Consider the following 20,893-nt stretch of genomic DNA (forward strand, 5'->3'; position numbering starts at 1 on the left):
AACCAGGTAACTTGCCCTGACCGGGATTCGAACCCGGGCCACCTGGTTTCGTGGCCAGACGCGCTGACCGTTACTCCACAGGTGTGGACTCTAAATTTATGCTGTTACAGCATTTATAACCTGTAATTGGACAAAAAATTGTTTTGTGAATTTTGAAAAAATGAATATAATTAGACCCTTTTAATGTGTAATCATTAACATTTAACCAGAAAAAGTTAAACAAATAATAAAATTATATTTAAAAAAATAACTTAGAAGAATATGAATCACCTGTGATCCACATGACCACTAACATTGCATTTGAGTGCATGACTACTGGAAGGTTAAGAATAGTAACGTAGTGTGGCCCAAAAGGATCGTTGGATTTAATGCCACGTGAATTTTACTTTCAGAGTAAACTGAAGAACAAACTTTACAAATCAAAACCCAGAACATCAAACTAAAGAAAACTCTGTGGATCATTAGAAACTTTTCCTCAACATTCTGTATGAAGCCTGTGACAAAGCAGATCGACGCTTTTATCATCATGTACGAAAAAAGTTAAGACTAAAATGTAGGTACTATATGTGATACATTATAGCAAAACATTTGTTAATAATGCGAGAATTTCCTCCACTTCCTGTGGGTTATTTGTTGAATGCACAAAACTTGCTTCACAATCAGACCACACAATTAATATCCAGCTTAGGTATAACATTGTGTATGAAGTTCACAGAATTTATATATGAATATCCTTATTTTATATGTTGTTAAATGCATCTTTGCTAAACTTCAAAAAACTTTGACAGTTGTGATTGAACTTTACTTTTCCCTCACCTCCGGTTATTTACTTTTGTAAGAATTTGTGTTGACCACACAACCAGATATTCCGGTAGCATTTGTTACTACCAGTACCATAACCACCAGAAGCAGGTTTGATTTCTGTAAAGATTACAGATTTATGTATCCCTATTTAGTACCGTTACCAGTATTTATTTCATGTTTGGCATGCTATGTGATACAAAAATTGTTGCATTCGCATTTTCTTAATGTAATTTGTGTTTAAAGATGTATGTACAGTAGCGTGCAAATTAATCCGAACACGACATATTTTTACATTTTCTGTCATTGTTGGCCTCACAGCTGCTCATACCGCTTTAATTGACATCTGTAGTACGTGTAATTCCATTGTTGAAGGTCTGTCATTATTTTTTTATAATATGTGACATTTTGCCTGTCGTTTTGTACTTATAAGCATTTCAGTTGTGTTGAAGACTTAATACTGCAATCCTGTGTACATTCTGTCGTCTTCACAAATGGATACAACTCCACAAAAACGGTCTAAAATTATAACATTAGCAGAGCATTCTTCTATGAAACAGAGGCAAATTGCTGCAGAATGTCACATCGGTTTGGCTACTGTTAATTCGATCATAAAACGATACAGGGAGACTGGATCCATCACACCCCAGAAAAAAAGGAAACGTGGCCGGAAAAGGAAGACTTCACCTGCAGATGATCGTTTAATTGTCAGGAAAAGTAAATTAAATCCTAGACTAACTGCTGTCGACTTAACCCGCGAGTTAATGGCTACCACTGGGGCGAATATTCACGTCACAACAGTGCGGTGTAGGCTTTTGGAAGCTGGATGAAGGGCTCGTAAGCCTATTAAGAAGCAACTGCTAACCCCTGTTATGTGCAAAAAACGCTTAATGTGGGCAAAATTACATCAACACTGGACAGTGAATGACTGGAAGAATGTACTTTTTTCCGATGAGTCTTATTTCGAGGTCCACGGCCACCGTGTTTCTTACGTACGGAAAGGATCCGAAAAAGTAACAGCAGCTCATCTCCAACAAGCACCCAAATACTCCCATAAAGTAATGTTTTGGGGTTGTTTTACACATGAAGGGCCTGGAGCATTAATACCTATCAAGGGAATGATGAATTCTGACAAATATATTCACTTATTGGAAACCAGAATCGTACCCCAGCTGCAAAAATCATTTCCGGATGGCAGAGGTGTGTTCCAACAAGACCTGGCACCATGCCATACGTCTCGAAAAACTACAGAATTCTTCAACAAGAAGAATATTCAGGTACTCCCCTGGCCAGGCAACTCACCCGACATCAACCCCATTGAGAACTTGTGGTCAATTTGCAAAAGAAGAATGCAAAAAATGGATTGTTCTATAAAGGAGAAGATGATTTCTGCCCTCATTGGTGTATGGTTTCGCGATGAAGAAATGAAGAATATTTGTGGGAAATTAGTGGAATCCATGCTAAATCGTCTCAGAGCTGTTATTAGGAACAAGGGAGGCCACATAGATTACTGAGGTATGTCTTAGATCCTTTTTTTATCCCGTTTGAGTGTTTTTGCATAAGTAATTACGTTGTTTGGATTAATTTGCACGCTACTGTATATTATATGCAAATATGGCAATTTTAATAAATACAGTACCTTAATTACATAAAGGTCATATGTCTACAAACAAAAAATACATCCATTCACGTTACATTACAGAAATAAATTTATCGAGTTTTAAATACACAGCTTATTGATCAATAATATTATAAAAATAGGTTTCCTTATCTTTTGAGTAAACCGAGATATAAGACTTTGAAACGCAAGAACAAAGACTAGAGATAACAAGTTTAATCAGTCAGTGTTGAAACTTACATCTCACAGCTGAATCTGAATATAAGTCTACATCCCATGTACAAGAAAGAAGTTGTAAATAAGGTTCTCTTTCTGAAAATCATATTTCGTTGACGATAAACTTTAAATACCTGCAAAATTACGTTAGGTAAGTACCGGTATGTAAAACAAGACCGTAAATGAAGACCTAATTTTTACTAAAATTTCGAATATAGCAGAATGTAAAATTTTATCAGTGAATCATTACTGAATTATTTTGGAATAAATATAGTAATATGCATGTGAAATATTTCCTAACCAGTTAACTCTTCTGATGTTGACTAAATTCTTAAAAAATATGGAAATTAATTACATTATGGAACATGATACCTACATTTTAAGACAGACATATCAACGTCAGTACCAGCTCAGTGTGACTTAACTTAGCAAATGAAGCTTCAAAAAAGGAATATTGAAAAAGTCTCGTATTTTATTGCTCTCCAGCTTGTTTACAAGTTTTATAAGATGAAGATGAGACTGTTCTAACGTAATGCATTACAGTTTGTGTGCATCTTGAGACTAGTTTATTAGTGACCTAATTCAAAAGCAATATAAAGAGATTCTACCACTTCATTTGTTAGCAAAAACAAAATTAAGAATATAAATAATTGTATTAGACATCAGATTAATTTGTTATATGTTAAATTAGATGTTTATATTATGTTTGTGAGTAACAAGTGCTGCAACATAAATACATAAAATATATATAAATCGAAAGAAAAGTGCCGGTACTGAAAATAATAGCAGTGTGATCAATTTTGAACCTGTTCATTGTTATAAAAAAAGGAGTTACAGTCAAGTACCCATACTTGGGATAGTCGCCTTACTTGGGACATTTTGGAACTTCTCATTCTACAAGGTTTCCTATTTGGACAATTGTTTATAGTGAGCTGGAAGCATGTTTAATCACAAGGACGATGTTTTAGTTGAGTTATGAAATGAAATAAAGTTTATTTTAACTGATTTTGTGTTGGAGTTTAGAGTTTTGAAGTTCTTACCAAAAAAAGATGAGTTATTTCGAAAGATTAACTTTAATTACCACTACTCTCTGAGTAGCTTCTAGAATTTGCTGACCCCTGATGTGTAATGGCTGTAATGTTTCCTCGAATTCCTAACCACTGTTTTTTTAAATGTCGTATTTCATTTTCTTCTTTTTAATATGTTTTTAAAAACGTGTATAAGTGTTCCTTACTTGGGGCAGTGTCCCAAGTTATGTCAGCATTTGTAGTAATGTCATTTTTAGGTTAGGGCCTACACTTCAAATGATTTTTTTTCAGACTGAGGTCGATTTTAATAAAAAAAATGAGTCAGACCAAGAGGAGTTATCATCAGTTTGATGATATACATCTAAATCGTGCGGCTGAGGCTTTTTTCCAGAGCCAGAATATCAAGAGAGCTAGGGCAGCTGAAGAACTATCAGAGACTCTGAAGGATGTTCTGCCAGAAGCTATCATTAATTACGATGAGACAAGCATGCAGGATAATCCAGGAAAGAGTAAGGCCGGGTGCACACAGAATCAGACGCGACGCGACACGGCGCGGCGCGACGCGACACGGCGCGGCGCGACGCTACGTTTTGCTTTACAACGCCTCGCGACAGCTTAAAACTGTCTGCTCGCGACAACTGATTTGCTGGCTGTGGGATTGGAAAACTGGCCTAGGCTAGAAAATGGCGTCAATAATAGAGGACTGTCTATATGAAAAATTCTATTGTATTTGCTTATTATTTCCTAAGGACGCAAGCTCCTAAAAATCTATATGATTGAAAGAGTCTTAAAATTAAAATGTACTGTACAAACGTCATTTTTTATGTTTATGACTACTTCACGACTCACGATAAAGAAAAATAATATATTAAATCAATAATGAGTGATCGTATAGAGCAGAGAATTAGGCTTACTACAAATTACACTGGTCAACAGTCATTTTGCGCCAGACATAAAACTAACAAATTCTTACTAATTTCGACCTCCTGAATTAAAAAATAACAAGCAAAATGTACCATCACTTCGGGTTTTCGAGATGCATAATATAATTAATTTTCTATGCATTTTATTTTAAAAAATCACCGTATTTCGTGTGTAACTATTTTGTTTTACAAATGTGAAGATCCATTATGTGAAAACAGTATTAATATAAGTAGGGCACCATGTTAGAAGCACTTGTAGAAAGGGAAATTATTTTATTGCTCGTCTACGAGTCTATTTCGAGGGAGTGAAACAGGTTCGCGGTATAAATTCACTTGAGTTTACCTGATTTTACTTGAGATGTGCATTTCTTTCACGGTGAGCTTTAATTACATTAGGGCCTACTGTAGTTTATATTTTTCAATATATCACCATGTCAAAACCACTTCTAGAAGCGGAAATTGTTTTATTGCCCTTTTCGTTTCCATTTGGAGGGGGAAAAACAGGTTCGCCATATGAAAACGCTTCAGTTTACCAGGATATTTCTGTGGTGTTAGTATTCTGTGTAAGACGTGTATTTCTTTAAAGTGTGCTTTAATGATAACATTCAAAGTACGAATGGTTTATATGTGCGGATTTGAAGGTTATAGCATTGCTTTTTGGAGTGCAATTAAGCTACACAAAATTTTGCTGCTTTCTGTACGAATTGGACAGTCGCACTCGAGATATTTTATTTTTATTTTATTTTATTGGGTTATTTTACGACGCTATGTCAATATCTAGGTTATTGAGCGTCTGAATGAAATGAAGGTGATAATGCCGGTGAAATGAGTCCGGGGTCCAGCACCGAAAGTTACCCAGCATTTGCTCATATTGGGTTGAGGGAAAATCCCGGAAAAACCTCGACCAGGTAACTTGCCCCGACCGGGATTCGAACCCGGGCCACCTGGTTTCGCGGCCAGATGTGCTGACTGTTACTCCACACTCGCGCTCGAGATAAGCATTATAAAATAAAACGAAAATCACTAGAGCCAAGGAAGAAAAATATTATACATCAACCCCTTGTACCTGAAAGCGAAGTAATTTTACCCCTTTTACACAATAAGTTAGGGTTAATGAAGAATTTTGTTATAGGGATAAATTATAAAACTGAAGCATTTAAAAATATCCAGGAAAAGTTTCCTGCTATTAATAATCCGTGGCGCTACACCCCGTGAAGAGCCCAGGCCGACCAGCCGGCTGCTGGCCTCACGACCACATGCCAAAACATCCAACTACAATGGAGGTATCGTGTGGTTAGCACGATGATCCTCCAGTCGTTATATCTGGCTTTCGCTACCTATCGTAGCTCCCCAAGTGCATCACGATGCTAGGTGGGCACCGGTCCCATACACTGGCCGAAATTTCATGAGAAAATTTCTTCCCCCATGAGGACTCGGACCAGCGCGTATTCCTTAACATTTCCTGCTATTAGTGATTCAAAAATAATAGAGGGAGTTCTCAATGGACCACAAATTAGAGAAATAATGAAGGACAATCACTTCGAATCTTTGCAGGAAGGAAAAGAGACAGCCGTCTGGATTGCATTCAAGGAGGTTGAATTAATTTTCTGGCTAACTGTAGAAGTGAGAACTATGAAGAACTAGTGAAAAATTTACTGTTGGCGTATTAAACTAGGGGTTGTAAAATTTCCCTGAAAATTCACTTCCTTCACTCACATCTTGACTATTTTTTCCCGAGAATTGTGCGATTTCAGTGATGAACATGATGAGTGCTTCCTTCAAGAAATTTCAACTATGGAAAAAAGATACCAAGGACAATGGAGTACCAATATGCTAGCAGACTATTGTTGGACTTTAGCTCGTGATGTAGCTGATGCCCAGTGTAAAAGAAAATGCAGAAAAAGAAAGCTGTAATCTTCTGAACAGTGAATATTTAGCCTTATTGTCATTATATAGAACAATATTTTGAATAGATATAAATTCCAAAATTTCTCAAAAACCGTAACCAACAACTGTTTTTATTGTCATATTCGTATAAAGGGAGGCTCAAATTATATAGAAAACATATATCACATGGCTAGCACGAAAAAAATGTTAACATTTGTTACGTAGTGTTATTATTATAAATTATTATTCACCTAGTGCTTTCATCTCATTTGCAATTTTTCATATATTTTCAGAAGCCACATTATTCTCGTGATATTGTTTCAAAGATTGTACAAAATGTATCTTTCCTGTACTAAATCAACTAATTTATCCGCATCGAGCTCCATTATGAATAATGTGCACTACATAACAATAGTATTTTTTGTAGATAATGAAAGCGTGCAATCATAGCCACTACTAACGCATGTGCAGTACACTGCAGCTATCAGACAGTCTCCTCGCGACGAACTTCTAGCAGTAATTCGATGTTGTCTCTTTGTGTCTCCTTGTGTCTGCTCGCGACCGTCGCGCCGCGTCTGATTCTGTGTGCACCACATCATAAGAAATCAATGGGAGACAAGTACCACGAGACAAAATGTCGCGTCGTGCCGCGCCACGTCTGATTCTGTGTGCACCCGGCCTAAGGTTAAAGCCCACAGAAGTTGCAAATACCCAGAACGAATACAGTATATTCTAACTTTCTGAAATGTCGCATTTCATATAATGCCACACTAGATGAATTCAGACAGCACACTAACTTATGTTAATTATTGTATATAGAACACTTTTGCTAGAATTCGATAAAGTCTCTGACAATAAGATTTTCACATTTCCTGAAACTGCTACCATACCAAATCTTCTGATGTTTATGGTTTTGTAAAATCCATATTGTCATTTTAAGAAATTAACTGAAGAAAAGCCCGCATGGCAGATATCATATCATCACTGATGAATGTTATTGAATAAATAATAGCTACTTAACTATGTTAAAATGATCAATTTTGGTGGTATGTTATCTGATTGACTAGTTTCGACGTGGTTTTGCATCATCCTCTGAATCCTAGTCGTATCATCTAATTCTAAATGAGGTAAAAATATTTAGTTTCCATCTACATGTTATTAAGACTGCGAAGGGTAGCTCAAATGTTTTTTTTAATATCAGTACCGGTAAGAGAAAAGAGAGAAGTATTTATAACTGCATCCCTTTCTCAGTTCCTTCACTGTAAAGAATTCCGATTATTTTATAGAAGGAACGGGTTAGACGCTAGACACAGTCATTTTGGAAGCTAGACGTACCGTATCTAGATGGTGTTTTTTTTTTATGGAGGAGGAACCTGAAGGCTTACACTGCAACCTGAGGCTTTTGTTTACTACTCCTATTCTGTGAATGATTGGGTAGCCGAATGGTCATACTTTTGTACAAGTACAGCATTCCCTACAATGAACTTAACCTGGGCTATGGTATGGATGGTTTAATGTGAATTAATGATGGCGAAATGAGTCCGAAAATTATCCAGCAATTCTGTTTCAATTGGTTGAGGGAAAACCTCGGAAAAAACCCAATCAGAATTTGAAAACCAGGCCCTGCTCATTTCATGGTCAGATGTGCTAACCGTTATTCCACAATGGTAGACCATCTGGATGGTGTTTGTGATAATCAACAGAATAGTTGTTGATGTTCAAGACCTTATGACTTGATTATATCTTTATTAAAAGTATATCATCATTAGGGAAAGGAAGTTCATGCATTTGCATATTTGTTCTCTATCGTGTGAATATGCTGAAAGATTATCTACATGAATCACAAATTTCTGAATACAATGATATTACTTTTATTGTGCATCAAAGTGCATATTTTGCCTTTATTTATAAAAGCATCATATTTTAACATTTATTCAGAGAAAATGCATATTATTTGTCTTTCCCTCATTTTTAAAAGTGTGTAATCTCGTAAACACGACTAATTTATGTTTATGAATTTTGAATGTAACGATGACGCCCTCATAGGGAGCCTCTCAAGTTAGCAATTGGTATTCCTTTACTGCAGTCTTTAGCAGATTTCGATAGAACAATATTCAGTTTAACATCAGTTCCAGGAAATGTAGGCAATAAAGTGAATGAGAAAACAGCAAATATTCTTTCCAAAAATCCTGGCTATTATCAACTTAAAGAAATTCAAGATATTCTCGAAGGAACAACACCCTAAAAGCCAAAAGAATTTTCTATAGAACAGCTTACAGCTTTCGTGCAAGTTCCTCTTACTTCTTGTGACGTAGAACGAAGTTTTTGCGCTACAAAGCTATGCTGAGAGACAACAGGGGAAGAATGACAACAGAAAACATACGTGAATTGTAACAGCATAAATGGAGCATTCAGCAATGAAGCAAGCACTTCAAAATCCATAAACTAAACGTAAGTTACCTATACCTTATTCTGTTAAAATAATATCAGACTGATAATGCATATTTTGTAGCATATTTATCTATTTTTACGGCACAAATGCATACATACTCTTCACGTTTTTAGGGCATGAACTTCCTTTCCCTGATCATCATCAACACCATCATCATCATCATCATCATCATTATTCATCTTCCTCCTCATGTCATGTTATAGTCCTGTAAGAATTATTATGCTCTATAAGTATATATACGCGAAAGTATTGATTTTTTCCGAGGAACAATAATGTCATTGACCTTGTGTAATCCGTTAAACTTGGTACAGTATAACTTTTATTATTGAATTCGACATAGAAAAACGAGATGACAAATTGAATTTATTTGAATATTATTTACAATTAATGCTAATTATTATAATAACGGAACATAACCTTCTGCGACAGTATTGGATTTCCAGCCTCCGTGACTTTTCGCTAATTCTCTTTCGATTGCATATCCGAGAATAATCGATACTTGCGGTTTTATAATGGTACAAAGCTGACTCGTTATTGGCTGAACACCTGTAAGCTGAGTTGTCATTGGCTGAAAACACCTGAACTTTAATGAGAAGGTGTACTTTAATGACATGCCTTAAAGGACTGCTACCAGGTGTATAATTACTACATTTCGGCATGGTCGAGTATAAAAATTATTAAAGTTTCAAACTGGAAATGTGTCACATTTTATGTATAACAAAAACAGTGATGTAATACAGTAATAACTTCATTCTCCACAGGAGATTGATAAGAAAATACTCAGCCTTGTGAAGTTCGATTTGAAATTAGCCTACTGACAATTACGTCATATGAGTGCTATTGTGAATAGTAGTCAGTCTCTGAACCATGGCTGTTGTGAATATCTTTTAAAGTAATCTCCAGCAGCACAGATACGCCTCTACTGGAAAGAGTAAATTGATCAGAAACAGTGTAATTAATAAATAAGTGTGTTGATGGATAGTAATATAATTTTATTTTGGCTGGGTAACTCAATTGAGCAAGTAGCTACAGACAAGAAGATCCTGGGTGGTGGTACGATTTTTCTCATTACCAAAACTTCCAGGGTCTACTCAGCCTCCTGTCAAATTGCAGGGTAAAAGGTGCATGCAGCATGATGCTGACCACATTAGCAAATTCCAGTGCTGAGGTCATGGAGCTCTATTTCCATGTTCCTCATAAGCCTCCATGGCATGTAAAGATGATATATTTACCTTTAACCGTGCTTCCAACTGCATAGGAAATTCAGCATCGAAATTCAATGTGGGTGAGACATGACTGATAAATTTTGCCTGTAGCCCTTTATCAAGCGCAAGATTCTTTTACTTGCCGTAATTCTATGACATGGAACAATCCCGAATTTAGACCCTCTGTCCCCGATTTTTCTGAAGGAATTTCGGGACACCAATTTGTCCCAGATTTTACCAAGATGTTCTGATTTGTCCCGATTTAGATTTTTCTACATTTATAGTAATGTTTTTTTTTATGGGATATGAACTCTGAAGTTGGCAACATAGTCAGTTGCCATTGCTGGTGTTGGTACTACATCTGATTCACTTCAAAATTGGCTACCACTCATATTCATTTCAATAAGAGGGACTGGCAGTGCCAGTATTCCAACATCCTGTGATTGGACTGGGAAAGATGTTATGAGCAATGTGATTGGCTAAGTGACTAATGTTTTCATTGCAAGTGGTATGGCTACTAGCCTGACACTTCAAGATTGAATTTTCATACAAGAAGTACCGGTAGGCTACTCTCTTCCTCTCCAGCTAATGTTCTTAGAAATCATCTACCAGCAGAATCAACAATTACACTAATAAAGCAGAAGTCAACAAAAAAGCAATAAAGTTATCTACAGTTTCAAGAAAGCTGGAGGGAACACAATTAATTGGAAACCAGAAAACAAGTACTTAATTGACAAAGTTTCAGCCCTCCTTAAAAAGGGCCAACTAGATACTGCTCTGAAAAGAATAGAAAACTATATACAATCATCCCTTATTCCCCAGAGGCAAAGGACAGCCAAACCTTGATTTGATGCTGAGTGCTTCAAACAGAGAAGCGATCACACTCTTGCACAAAGCACGAATAGACATCTCCAAGGCAAATCTAAATCTCTATGCAGAGAAGAGGAAAGCATATAAAAGCAACTGCTAAAGACCAAGGAAACTAATTTCACAGAACAAGGAAAAGCCCCAGCTCAAGAGGCGCTAACAGAGATTAAAAATATCATATACAGTTTTCATTGCATTTGTGCACACATTTTTCACAACATATGCAACATATTACATTTGATATTTTAAAATATTTGATATTGTTATGTACCGCCTGATGATGCCCCAAGAGAGCGAAAACGTTCGTATTTGTAAAAAATTTATAACAAATGTTATATAAATATATTTAAAACAGTTATACTATGGGACTTGTTTTTGTATATTTTTTATTGTTAAGTAATTAAGATTGATAATTATAGAAACTTGATACAAGTATACATTCCCCAATTAGTTCTCCTGAAAACTTTGTTAATATTGACATCCCTCCCCTTCTCTTTGTATTATATGACCACAGTCTAGTATATAGTCACGAAGTTTGAGTTGTGAGCAACAAGTTAGAAAGAGAATATAGAGCGGCCATGTTGTTCTGTACAGCGCTCTCTTTGCGGTGTCACCGCGAAACACAGCAGATATGAACTCCTACCATTGTAAAAATTCGTCTGCTTACAACGTTGTGTATACGGAGGTAGATCTACGAAAAAAAAAAAAAAAAAAAAAAAACATGCCTTTTGTGTGTGCTGCATATAACTGCAATATCAAAAGGAAAAAGACAACTGGTATATCATATTTTAGGTAAATTTTATGGAATTAAGTCAATAGTTTTGTTAATTAGCAGCATTTTTTTTCATGCGTAAATGTGTAACAAAGCCCGGCATACATACCGTGCGTACTACAGTATTTCAGTATTTTTCTTTTCTTTGCAAATTCTCTTTTTTTTTTAAAGGAACTGGTGAAACAGTGGGTAATAAATATGAAATTAGACAAATTGTGCCCCTCTGAACATAGCTTTTTGTGTTCACGACACTTCTTGTGTCCTTCCTTACTGCTTATACAAGGACATTATTTTATTTTTACTTCAATTTTTCATTGTACCTGAGTTTTTTACTGTACTTCCCTCCCACCCCTTCTACTAGTAAACTTCTACCCGTGCTCCACACAGGAGCAAGGCCACATATGGAATCAAAGTCGTCTTATGGTCACAGTTTACAGTACTGAGTATAGTATGATCCAGAAATATGGTCGTATTTTTCACTGAATAAAGTGCATTCATTATATAATCATATTTTCGCACAGGTACTGTGTCCGTTTTGTTACGTCGCTTCCCGGTTTCTCCCACCCATTTCTGCTGGCCCCTCTGTAAAGGCTAGTGGCTGGGCCGTCAGCTCTTTTCTGAAAATATTTGCTGTCAGAAATCGGACGTCTACGTAACATTATACAACTGTTTAAAATAATTTAAATAAATGGGTCTCCTTAAATAACTATCGCGTGATTTCCCCCCTTTCTACAACCCTGCAACATAACTACTTGGACGGACAGTACACAGCAGTCTCAGTAAATTTATCTGTGTAAATCGGCAGAAGTGAAGTGATTACAATACGTAAGGTACCGGTACTCTGTTATAGAGTAGGTACAGAATTATTTCAAGAGGCACAGGATTTAACCCCTCCATGTCGACTGATATTTTGCATTATTTCTTTTGAGGTTACTATAAAACAATTGTGTTTGTTAAACATCCTACAACAATAGAAGAATTAAAGAATTACATTCCAGAAACAATACATTCAATTTGAGAAGATATGCTTAAAAACGTTTTCGATAATATGAACACAAAAGAACTGAAGCCTGTTTCGAAATGAACGGCCATCATTTTCAACAATTTGTTTAAATATCTAGATTTTGATTATTTTTCAATTTAAATGCACTCCCCATATTGTATGCTAATATGCTTAGACAGTGTACTATACCGGTACTTACACTGCATAATGAATACATCCGCCTGGATAGTTCAGTTAGTGAGAAAAAAAACACTTATTGTTAATACTATACTGTATTTTGGGTAAATAAAAACCTAACGAAAATTATCAAACTGAAAATCGTATTACTTCTTAGTTTACGTAAATGGATGCACTACTTTTCTTCCCTCCTATACCTAGTAAAGTGATTTCTTTGTATTTTATTCTTGCATCATCAAACTCCGGTCGTGGAAGGGGATAACATAGTGTTTGCGGTTCTCAACCGTTAATCCAAAGGTATAGCCAGACTAATGTATTAGAAATGTTAGTAAAAACAAAATGATGACCTGGTAGAAGAGGACGATGTGCTGTAGCTTATAAAAAGTAGGCCTATTTCGAAGACAAACAATAAACCAAATAAATGATCCACTAGTAATGGACTTAAACTAAATACGGATAAAACGAGTATGCTACAAATCCGTTTCAAAACCAGAAAAAACTAATAGCAATAAAATATTAAAATTGTATTTCGACACTCGCATCCAAAATTCCGCAGAACTGTTGGGTAGGCCGTATTGTTGTTAGTATTTTCACTGGAAGACATGAAAGAACATAATTGAGCACCCACGTGCAATAATGGGGTAAGTATGAATGTATTTCGTAACTACAGTACTTAGGCTACCCCATTATTGCACGTGTGTGCTCAATTATACACTACTACTACTACTACTCAAGGGCGGCCTGTCCATAAGAGCTGCGGAGCTGCAGCACCCCCTGCTTTGACAGGAAAATAATAATAATATTTGTTTTAATTTGTAGAAGAATTGTTACAGCTTTTATTGGTAAATTGCTTTATATTTCAACTGGCCGGGAATATGTACTATTATCTTATGCATAATTTTTTTGCTCGTCGACTGTACTGGAATTGACACTGCATTCAAAGTCGTCCTGGGATCTGCAGGGTGGGACAGCTCATAGAGAGTGTGTCTTGCTTGGTCAGGGGGTAGAGAGGTGAAGGGAAGCAGAGGGAAACTGCCGCTGTTTAAAACCCATTTTTCGTTGCAGTGGCTTGCAGAGCCAGGCGACAAGTTAAGATCTTTCCTCCCCTCCCACACCGCTATATTGTAATGCTACGTCAAATGGATTCTCTATTCCCTTGAAACTTAATGACAACATTTTCATTTTCTCTTCACATACTTATTGTTGTAGAATCTTATCGAGTTAATATAACGAAATTAATATTCTTTTTTGCTTTATTATTACGTATATATCCAGCCTCCAGTAAAACCTTAGGATTTGCCTTAACTCAAAATGATTGCACGAGTAGAAACCTTTTGATATAGCATGTAAAATACGAAAGAGACTTCTTTTCCAGTTTTAGAACATTATTGACCATCAGTATATATGAGTGTTGCTTTGGTGTGACGTCTTAGTACCCTAACTTAACCAGTGCAAATGTGCAAGCATGAGTGTGTGTGAATTACAGAATATTAATTTTATTTTTCTCAACTTTCCCTCGCGGTTGCTTTCTTGACCTTATTGGAACGTAAAGTTCTTGGATATATTAGTAAAGGTCCTAATAAGGTTGGTTTCGTCCGTTACCCGACTTAAATTTTACTCAAGCTTCATCCAGCCGAAATAGTGCATGTATGTAAGGAAGTATAACAATGAAATTTACGCTAAGAATTTGTGGTTACATGGATGTGAACAAAAAAAAAAATGCCATGTTTTGTTTTTCTTGCCTCCTCTTCGGTGGTGATACTGCATGGACTAGGAGTGGTGTGACAGATTTAGGACAATTGCCCCTAAAAAGCACGAATCTTCGCAATCTCCTCTGAAAAATGTTGTTTCATTGGCTATGTTAGGAAAAACTAATATTGCTGCGCAACTAAGTGAAGCGAACAGAACAAACATTCTCAAACATAATCAAGAAATGAGAAAAAATCGTGAAAATATTTTAAAAAATATTGATTGTATCAAATTTTGTAGCCAATATGAACTTCCCCTTAGGGGACATGATGAAAAAACGATCGAAGAACTCTGGTGTATTTCGTGAGTAATCTAAACTAGTCTCTCAAAAATCATTTGGAACATGCCACTGTTTAAAGGTAATTCTAAAACAATTCAGGGTGAACTGAGAGATTGCATGTTGAGTGTCTGCCGATTTGAAATTCAGATTGAAATCGATGTTATTAGTTTTTTTTTTTTTAGCAATTATGACAAATGATGCCACAGACATCTCCCAACTAAGTCAGGAAGTTTTGATTTTTCGATATGTAGAGCATTTATTTTTTGTCCTATACTTATTAGTAATGATATCAAGAAGTGAAATTTGTATGTACCAAAATCTACTGCAGCTCCCCCAATCCACAAGTTCACGAGCCGCAACTGCTACTACTATTACTACTACTACTACTACTACTATTACTACTACTACTAATAATAATAATAATAATAATAATAATAATAATAATAATAATAATAATAATCTGTGGTGCCACAGCCCCAGACCAGCCGGCTGTTGGCCTCCCATTCACATTTCGATAATTATGCACTACTGTACCAGTAACAAAAAAGAAAATTGAAAGCGTGTTTGGTCATGTTTTACCCAAGTTACAAGCTTGGAGGTAAAGATTGTTTACTACAGTTAGGGCCTACTTTCATTCTATATCTTATGGTATTGTAACTTTTATTCCAACAATGTGACTTTTATTTCTACCTTTAAGTTCTTCTAGCTCATTCAGTTAAGTTTACTGTACGTCGAACCCAAGCCTTCCAGATACAGTTCACTACACATAGAACCCAAGCCACCGGATACGTCGCACTCGCCTGGATACTCCCACAATTACAATCTCACTCAAGTTCACTGCACATTGAACTCCGGTCTTCCCAGTCGCGGTCTTCCTCACGTCGAACCCGGTCTCGAAGGCTGGCTTCCTTGCTCGCTCGAAGGCTCACGTGTCGACTGATTTCCGAAGACTCACTCACGGTGTTATTTATTTACTACGATCGTCTAGAATGTTCTACGTCGCGAAACTTCTGGACCTCCACAACAATCTATTTCCAGACGTTTCACATTTTGTTGAGTATATTTGCTAGAACTTCTTGTCATACGTACATGACAATTTTGCTTAGGTTATTCTTTTAACCTTTCCTTCTAGGAATAGCTCAAGTGTTTAAAATTTAGCGTACATAAGTTCTTTACTTTAGATTAAGTTACTAGCGCGTATTTGACGATATACTAGGTTTTTCCACTTCAGTTTAACTGATTTATGCAAACGAAATTTTGACAGCTGACGATTCCAACGTTACTTATCGCCACGCCCACTTGGTTTGGGCCCATACGTTAATGGCAGACAGTCGTTCAATTTTCTTCAAACATGGCGGCGCAATGGCCGCTCTATATTCTTCTCTTTCTAACTCGTTGGTTGTGAGCAAGAGGAGTAGAATTCTACTCATCTTGGTTGTGGAGGGAACTAGGAACAATAGATTGTGCCGGTACTATTTCGCATTGTCTGTGATGAGGCGATAGTAGCGATCCTAGTGGTTAGCAACTACCTATGGATGCATATTCCCTACGTATTGAGCTTCGTGACTGTAGACTGTGATATGGCTCTTTGGAGGGTATAGTTTGCTGTTTCACCGCTAGATATCAGAGTCAGTGTAGGCTATATTGGAGAGGACCGCATTCTTTCGATCTGACAAATGCTGACGCGGCGGCCATATGTACTCCAGGGAAGACTCAGTGCTAAGCAAGACATACAGGAACGCAGGTTTCTAGTGTGACATTGCATTAGAATGCCGTGTTGTTGTGTAGCCAACTGCTCTCAAAGGTCAGAAAAAAATGTCAGACTGTTTAAGCTGCCTCAGGGAGACAGAAATAAAGAGAGAAGAAGGAAATGGATAAACAACATCAAAAGAAAAGGTTGCCTTCCGGAGCGTGCATATGTATGCGAGGTAAGTGCTACTACATTCGAGTACCGTCGCGCGGGGTGACTTTGTGCCAGAAGGGTGACTTTGTGCCACTCGCGAATTTCATTTAAAAAAAACGTAAGGAAGTAATCTTTAAAACCGTCACAAGGTTTTAAAGACTACTAATCGTAAGGAAGTAGACTTTAAAACCTTGTCACGGTTTTAAAGAATACTTCCATATGATTTTCGCGAATGGCACAAAGTCATCCTCATGGCACAAAGTCACCCCTCGCGACGGTACATATTTTTATTTGTACGTGTTGCAATTTATGACCGCTGTAATTTACAATTGGAAACACTGTAATTTGTGATTACAGAAACATTTCACATATGATATGTTTGAAAATAATCGAGCTGACGGAAGGAGGTTGTTACGCTGGGACGCAGTTCCTACAATATTTTCACACAAGAAGATTCCAAAACCACGAAACGAGCCAGCAAAAAGAATAGTGAATGAATCTGAAAGTAAGTGGATTTTTACAAACTATGTTCTAATCACTTATGTTTAGCAACAATATACAAAACATCGAAAGAATAATAAAGCTTCTTTATTAACAATCAACGTGAAACGTTAGTAGAAAATGAGTTGACACTAAAGACTTTGACGTCTTTATTCATTAATACTTCAACTTGTCATATTTTTGAAAAAGTCTTATCACTGTATTTTAGGGCTAGAATGTATTTATTGTTGAGAAAATTGTCTGTTACAGCAAATGCACAACAGTCTGCTAAATGTAACAATCGAAGTGTTGGTATGAGAACTGCAATAGAAAATTGATGATTTCAATCCTATTAAAACGGACAAAACAAATAACCAAGTAGATCACCTCTAATGAGTCATTTCACTATGACAATACTGTTTATTAATCCATGTCTCCTATATTTAATAAATCACAACATGTATGATAACGCCTTAAATTGCCTTCGTTCTATATAGCATTACTTCATACGCTTTTGTGCCGCCACCGAGAATGCAGTACTCTCCAAAATACACTGACTGGCTAATTATCCATATCATCTAGCCATTCTATATAGTCTATAACTAACAAGCTATATACAAAGGTGGAACATGACTAGCGCTCCGAACGGAAAAACAACTGAATGTCACATAGCGTGGTAGGTCTGTTGCTATGGTAACAACCTTCGAACATAAACGTATTACCACAGTCAAGTATATACAGTCACGAAGCTCGAGTTGTGAGGGTACTAGGAACAATCAATTGTGCCGATAGTATTTCGTATTGTCTGTGATGAGGCGATAGTAGCGATCCTAGTGGCTAGCAATTATCTATGGATGCATATTCTCTACCTATTGAGCTTCGTGACTATATACTAATTTGAAAGATGGGACATGACAGTTAAGCGGCCGAGCTTGGAACTACACTGCTATGTTGCCAATATGGACTACCATGCTGCCAGCTGATGGAAGCTAGCAATTGACGTTAAGATGGCTGACGTTAAAAAACATTCATTGACAATTGACGCGAAGGTAAGAAAACAATACAAAAAAAGACAGAGAATCAAAGACGAAACGTACCAATGCTAACATTGTGTGCACAATAAATGTCGCCAAGAGAGCGATTAAGCACTCGACACGTGGGAACGGTAAGTTTGGCAACTCAACCATTTTTACCATAGCAACAGGCCGACCACGCTATGTTGTTTTTCCGATCGCAACACTCCTGTCCTGTCCTAGCTTTCAAAAAAACAAGTATAGACGATGGTTTTAATGCTCGAAGGTAACAATACTAACAACGATTGAGTTGCCAAAGTTACATTTCCCACGTGGTGAGTGCTCAATAGCTCTCTTGGCGACATTTATTGTGCACACAATGTTAGCAATGTCAATTAATGTTTTAACGTCAACCATCAAACGTCAATCTCACAGAACAAAATAAGGTCAATACCAGTAGTCCGCAACATAGCAATGTAGTTCCAAGCTCGGCCGCTTAACTGGCATTTCCCATCTTAAAAAAAAATAGGGGCGAAAAAATGAAGCCGCCACTAGAAAACATTAAGTCAATTGAAAGACTATTCATATTGCACTGCCAACCTATAGAAACAAAATACGCAAACTAACCTTGGATGAATGCAAAAAAATATTAATACATTTTCTCTAGCATGATACGGATAATTAAAATTAGAACATGCTTTCACTATGAAATTTCCTAATTTCACGTTGCGATTTCAATTACATGAAGCATTACGACAGTCAAAAGCAATTCAAGTTTTTTATTTTCATTAGGCGATTAGGTGTTTCATTTTGGCAGTGCCTCAATAAAATATTTTAGTCTCTCAATTGACTCACATGTGATTGCTATAATGCTATTTATTTGCTTCATTTTTTTTTTATCGTGAGCCTTGACAGAAAGTGGTTGTGATATTTGGTGGTAGAGCTGTGAAATATTATGTCCTACAAATAAGACCATCGAGCCAATTTGCGGAGCGATCTGGAAGATTACTTAAACAAAAATTAATAATCCGGAAAAAGTAAAGCGTGAAACTTCGCTTCATTTGTCTTCATCGTATATAGGTTAAAGTAGTACAATCAGAGGCGATCCTTGGGTCTTTTTCCGATTACTCATAACGTGAAATTGGGTTTACTACAACACTAGATTGTTTTGTATATTATATAAAAAAATCTTCCAGGGTTGCCATAATATATTACTGAGAACTTCAACGAGTTGGAAGAGGTTATAAAGTGGCCAAGTTGCCTTGTAAAGCGCTTTTAACGGTATCGCCGCGAAATACGGCAGAAATGGAACAAGCGGCATAAGCGCCTTCCGGTTCCATTGTATAAATTCGTCTGCCTGCAACGTTGTGTATACGGAGATAGGAGCTACGAAAAAACAAAAATAAAATAGGCCTATGCCTCTTGTGTGTGCTGCATATAACTGCAATAGCAGAAGAAAAAGGACAGATGATATATCATATTTCAGGTAAATTTTATGAAGTTAAGTCCATAGTTTTGATAATTCGCATTTTTTTCATGCGGAAATGTGTAACAAGGCCTGGCATACCATACCGTGTGTACAATATTTTTCTTTTCTTGCAGATTCCCTTTGAAAAAAAAGGAACTGTTGAAACAGTGGATAATAAATATGAAACGAGACAAATGGTGTCCCTCCGAGCATAGCTTTTTGTGTTCACGACACTTTGAAGATAAATATATAGTGCACAACTCCAATAGAAGACGCATTCTGTCCACCGCAGTACCTACAATTTTTGATTTTCCTACTCATCTTCAGGAAAAACAACACATTAGACCTTCGCCAAAGGAACGGCAAAATATGGTACCTGTCGATGTTAGGACTACAACACTAGTACCAGAGTCTGTACCCACAAATATGGAGTTGAATTCTTCAGGTAAATATGATGTGGTAATTCGCCAGAAAAGCTTTACTGACTTCTGTGATATATGTAGTGACTGACATGTGGTTTTAAGATTTGTATTTACAATTACGTTACCACGTTGAGGAACAGATGTACTTATGTACTTGACTTCTAGTCGAACCACAAGTACCGCAAACAAAATAAAAATTGGGTGCTGACAACAATTCGGCACAGAAATAAAGCTGGAAATTTGCTGTGAATGTGAGGTCCGACAGAGAGGTGTGGGCAGGCAGGATTGCTCCGTTGAGTGGAACGAGTAGGTGGTGGGGAAGGGCAATATATCTCATTTCCGTTCGTTTCCATACAGATCACAGAAAAGGCGAGTTTTCGTAAGGTCGAATCAGTGATTGGTTAGTTTAGACTTTTGGTATGCCTTGTATATAATTACAATTGTATAGGAGCGTCACTATCCCATCCAAATTCCCTCTCTTCTAAGCTATCCCATAGTGTTTTTGGTGGGAGTCCTTGCTTTGGTAACGTTATTGTAAAGATTTACAGTGCATTAGAATATGCAGGTAAAGCAATTTATATATTATAAGTATTTGTTGCTGCAAATTAAGCCACGTGTTAATAATTATA

At 36.6% G+C, this 20,893-nt stretch overlaps 1 protein-coding gene across 11 annotated transcripts in view; it reads left to right on the forward strand.

The window, feature by feature from the left end:
• Positions 1–2,638: 2,638 nt before the first annotated feature.
• The window catches only part of LOC138706382 (isoaspartyl peptidase/L-asparaginase-like), a 54,766-nt gene continuing 36,511 nt past the window's right edge, over positions 2,639–20,893 (forward strand). For 3 of the 11 annotated variants that reach the window (XM_069835597.1, XM_069835599.1, XM_069835600.1), the window contains exons 1-2: positions 19,253–19,860; positions 19,977–20,287. In XM_069835597.1, the coding sequence (XP_069691698.1) occupies positions 19,790–19,860; positions 19,977–20,287 (382 nt within the window). In that variant the 5' untranslated portion in view covers positions 19,253–19,789. Of the gene's footprint in view, positions 2,787–3,954; positions 4,173–16,066; positions 16,907–17,238; positions 17,387–19,252; positions 19,861–19,976; positions 20,288–20,893 lie in introns of those variants that run through there. The other 8 variants (XM_069835598.1, XM_069835593.1, XM_069835594.1 and 5 more) reach the window with 8 other exon arrangements.

The sequence above is a fragment of the Periplaneta americana genome, chromosome 9 (genome assembly GCF_040183065.1).
Source record: "Periplaneta americana isolate PAMFEO1 chromosome 9, P.americana_PAMFEO1_priV1, whole genome shotgun sequence".
Classification (NCBI taxonomy): Eukaryota; Metazoa; Arthropoda; class Insecta; order Blattodea; family Blattidae; genus Periplaneta; species Periplaneta americana.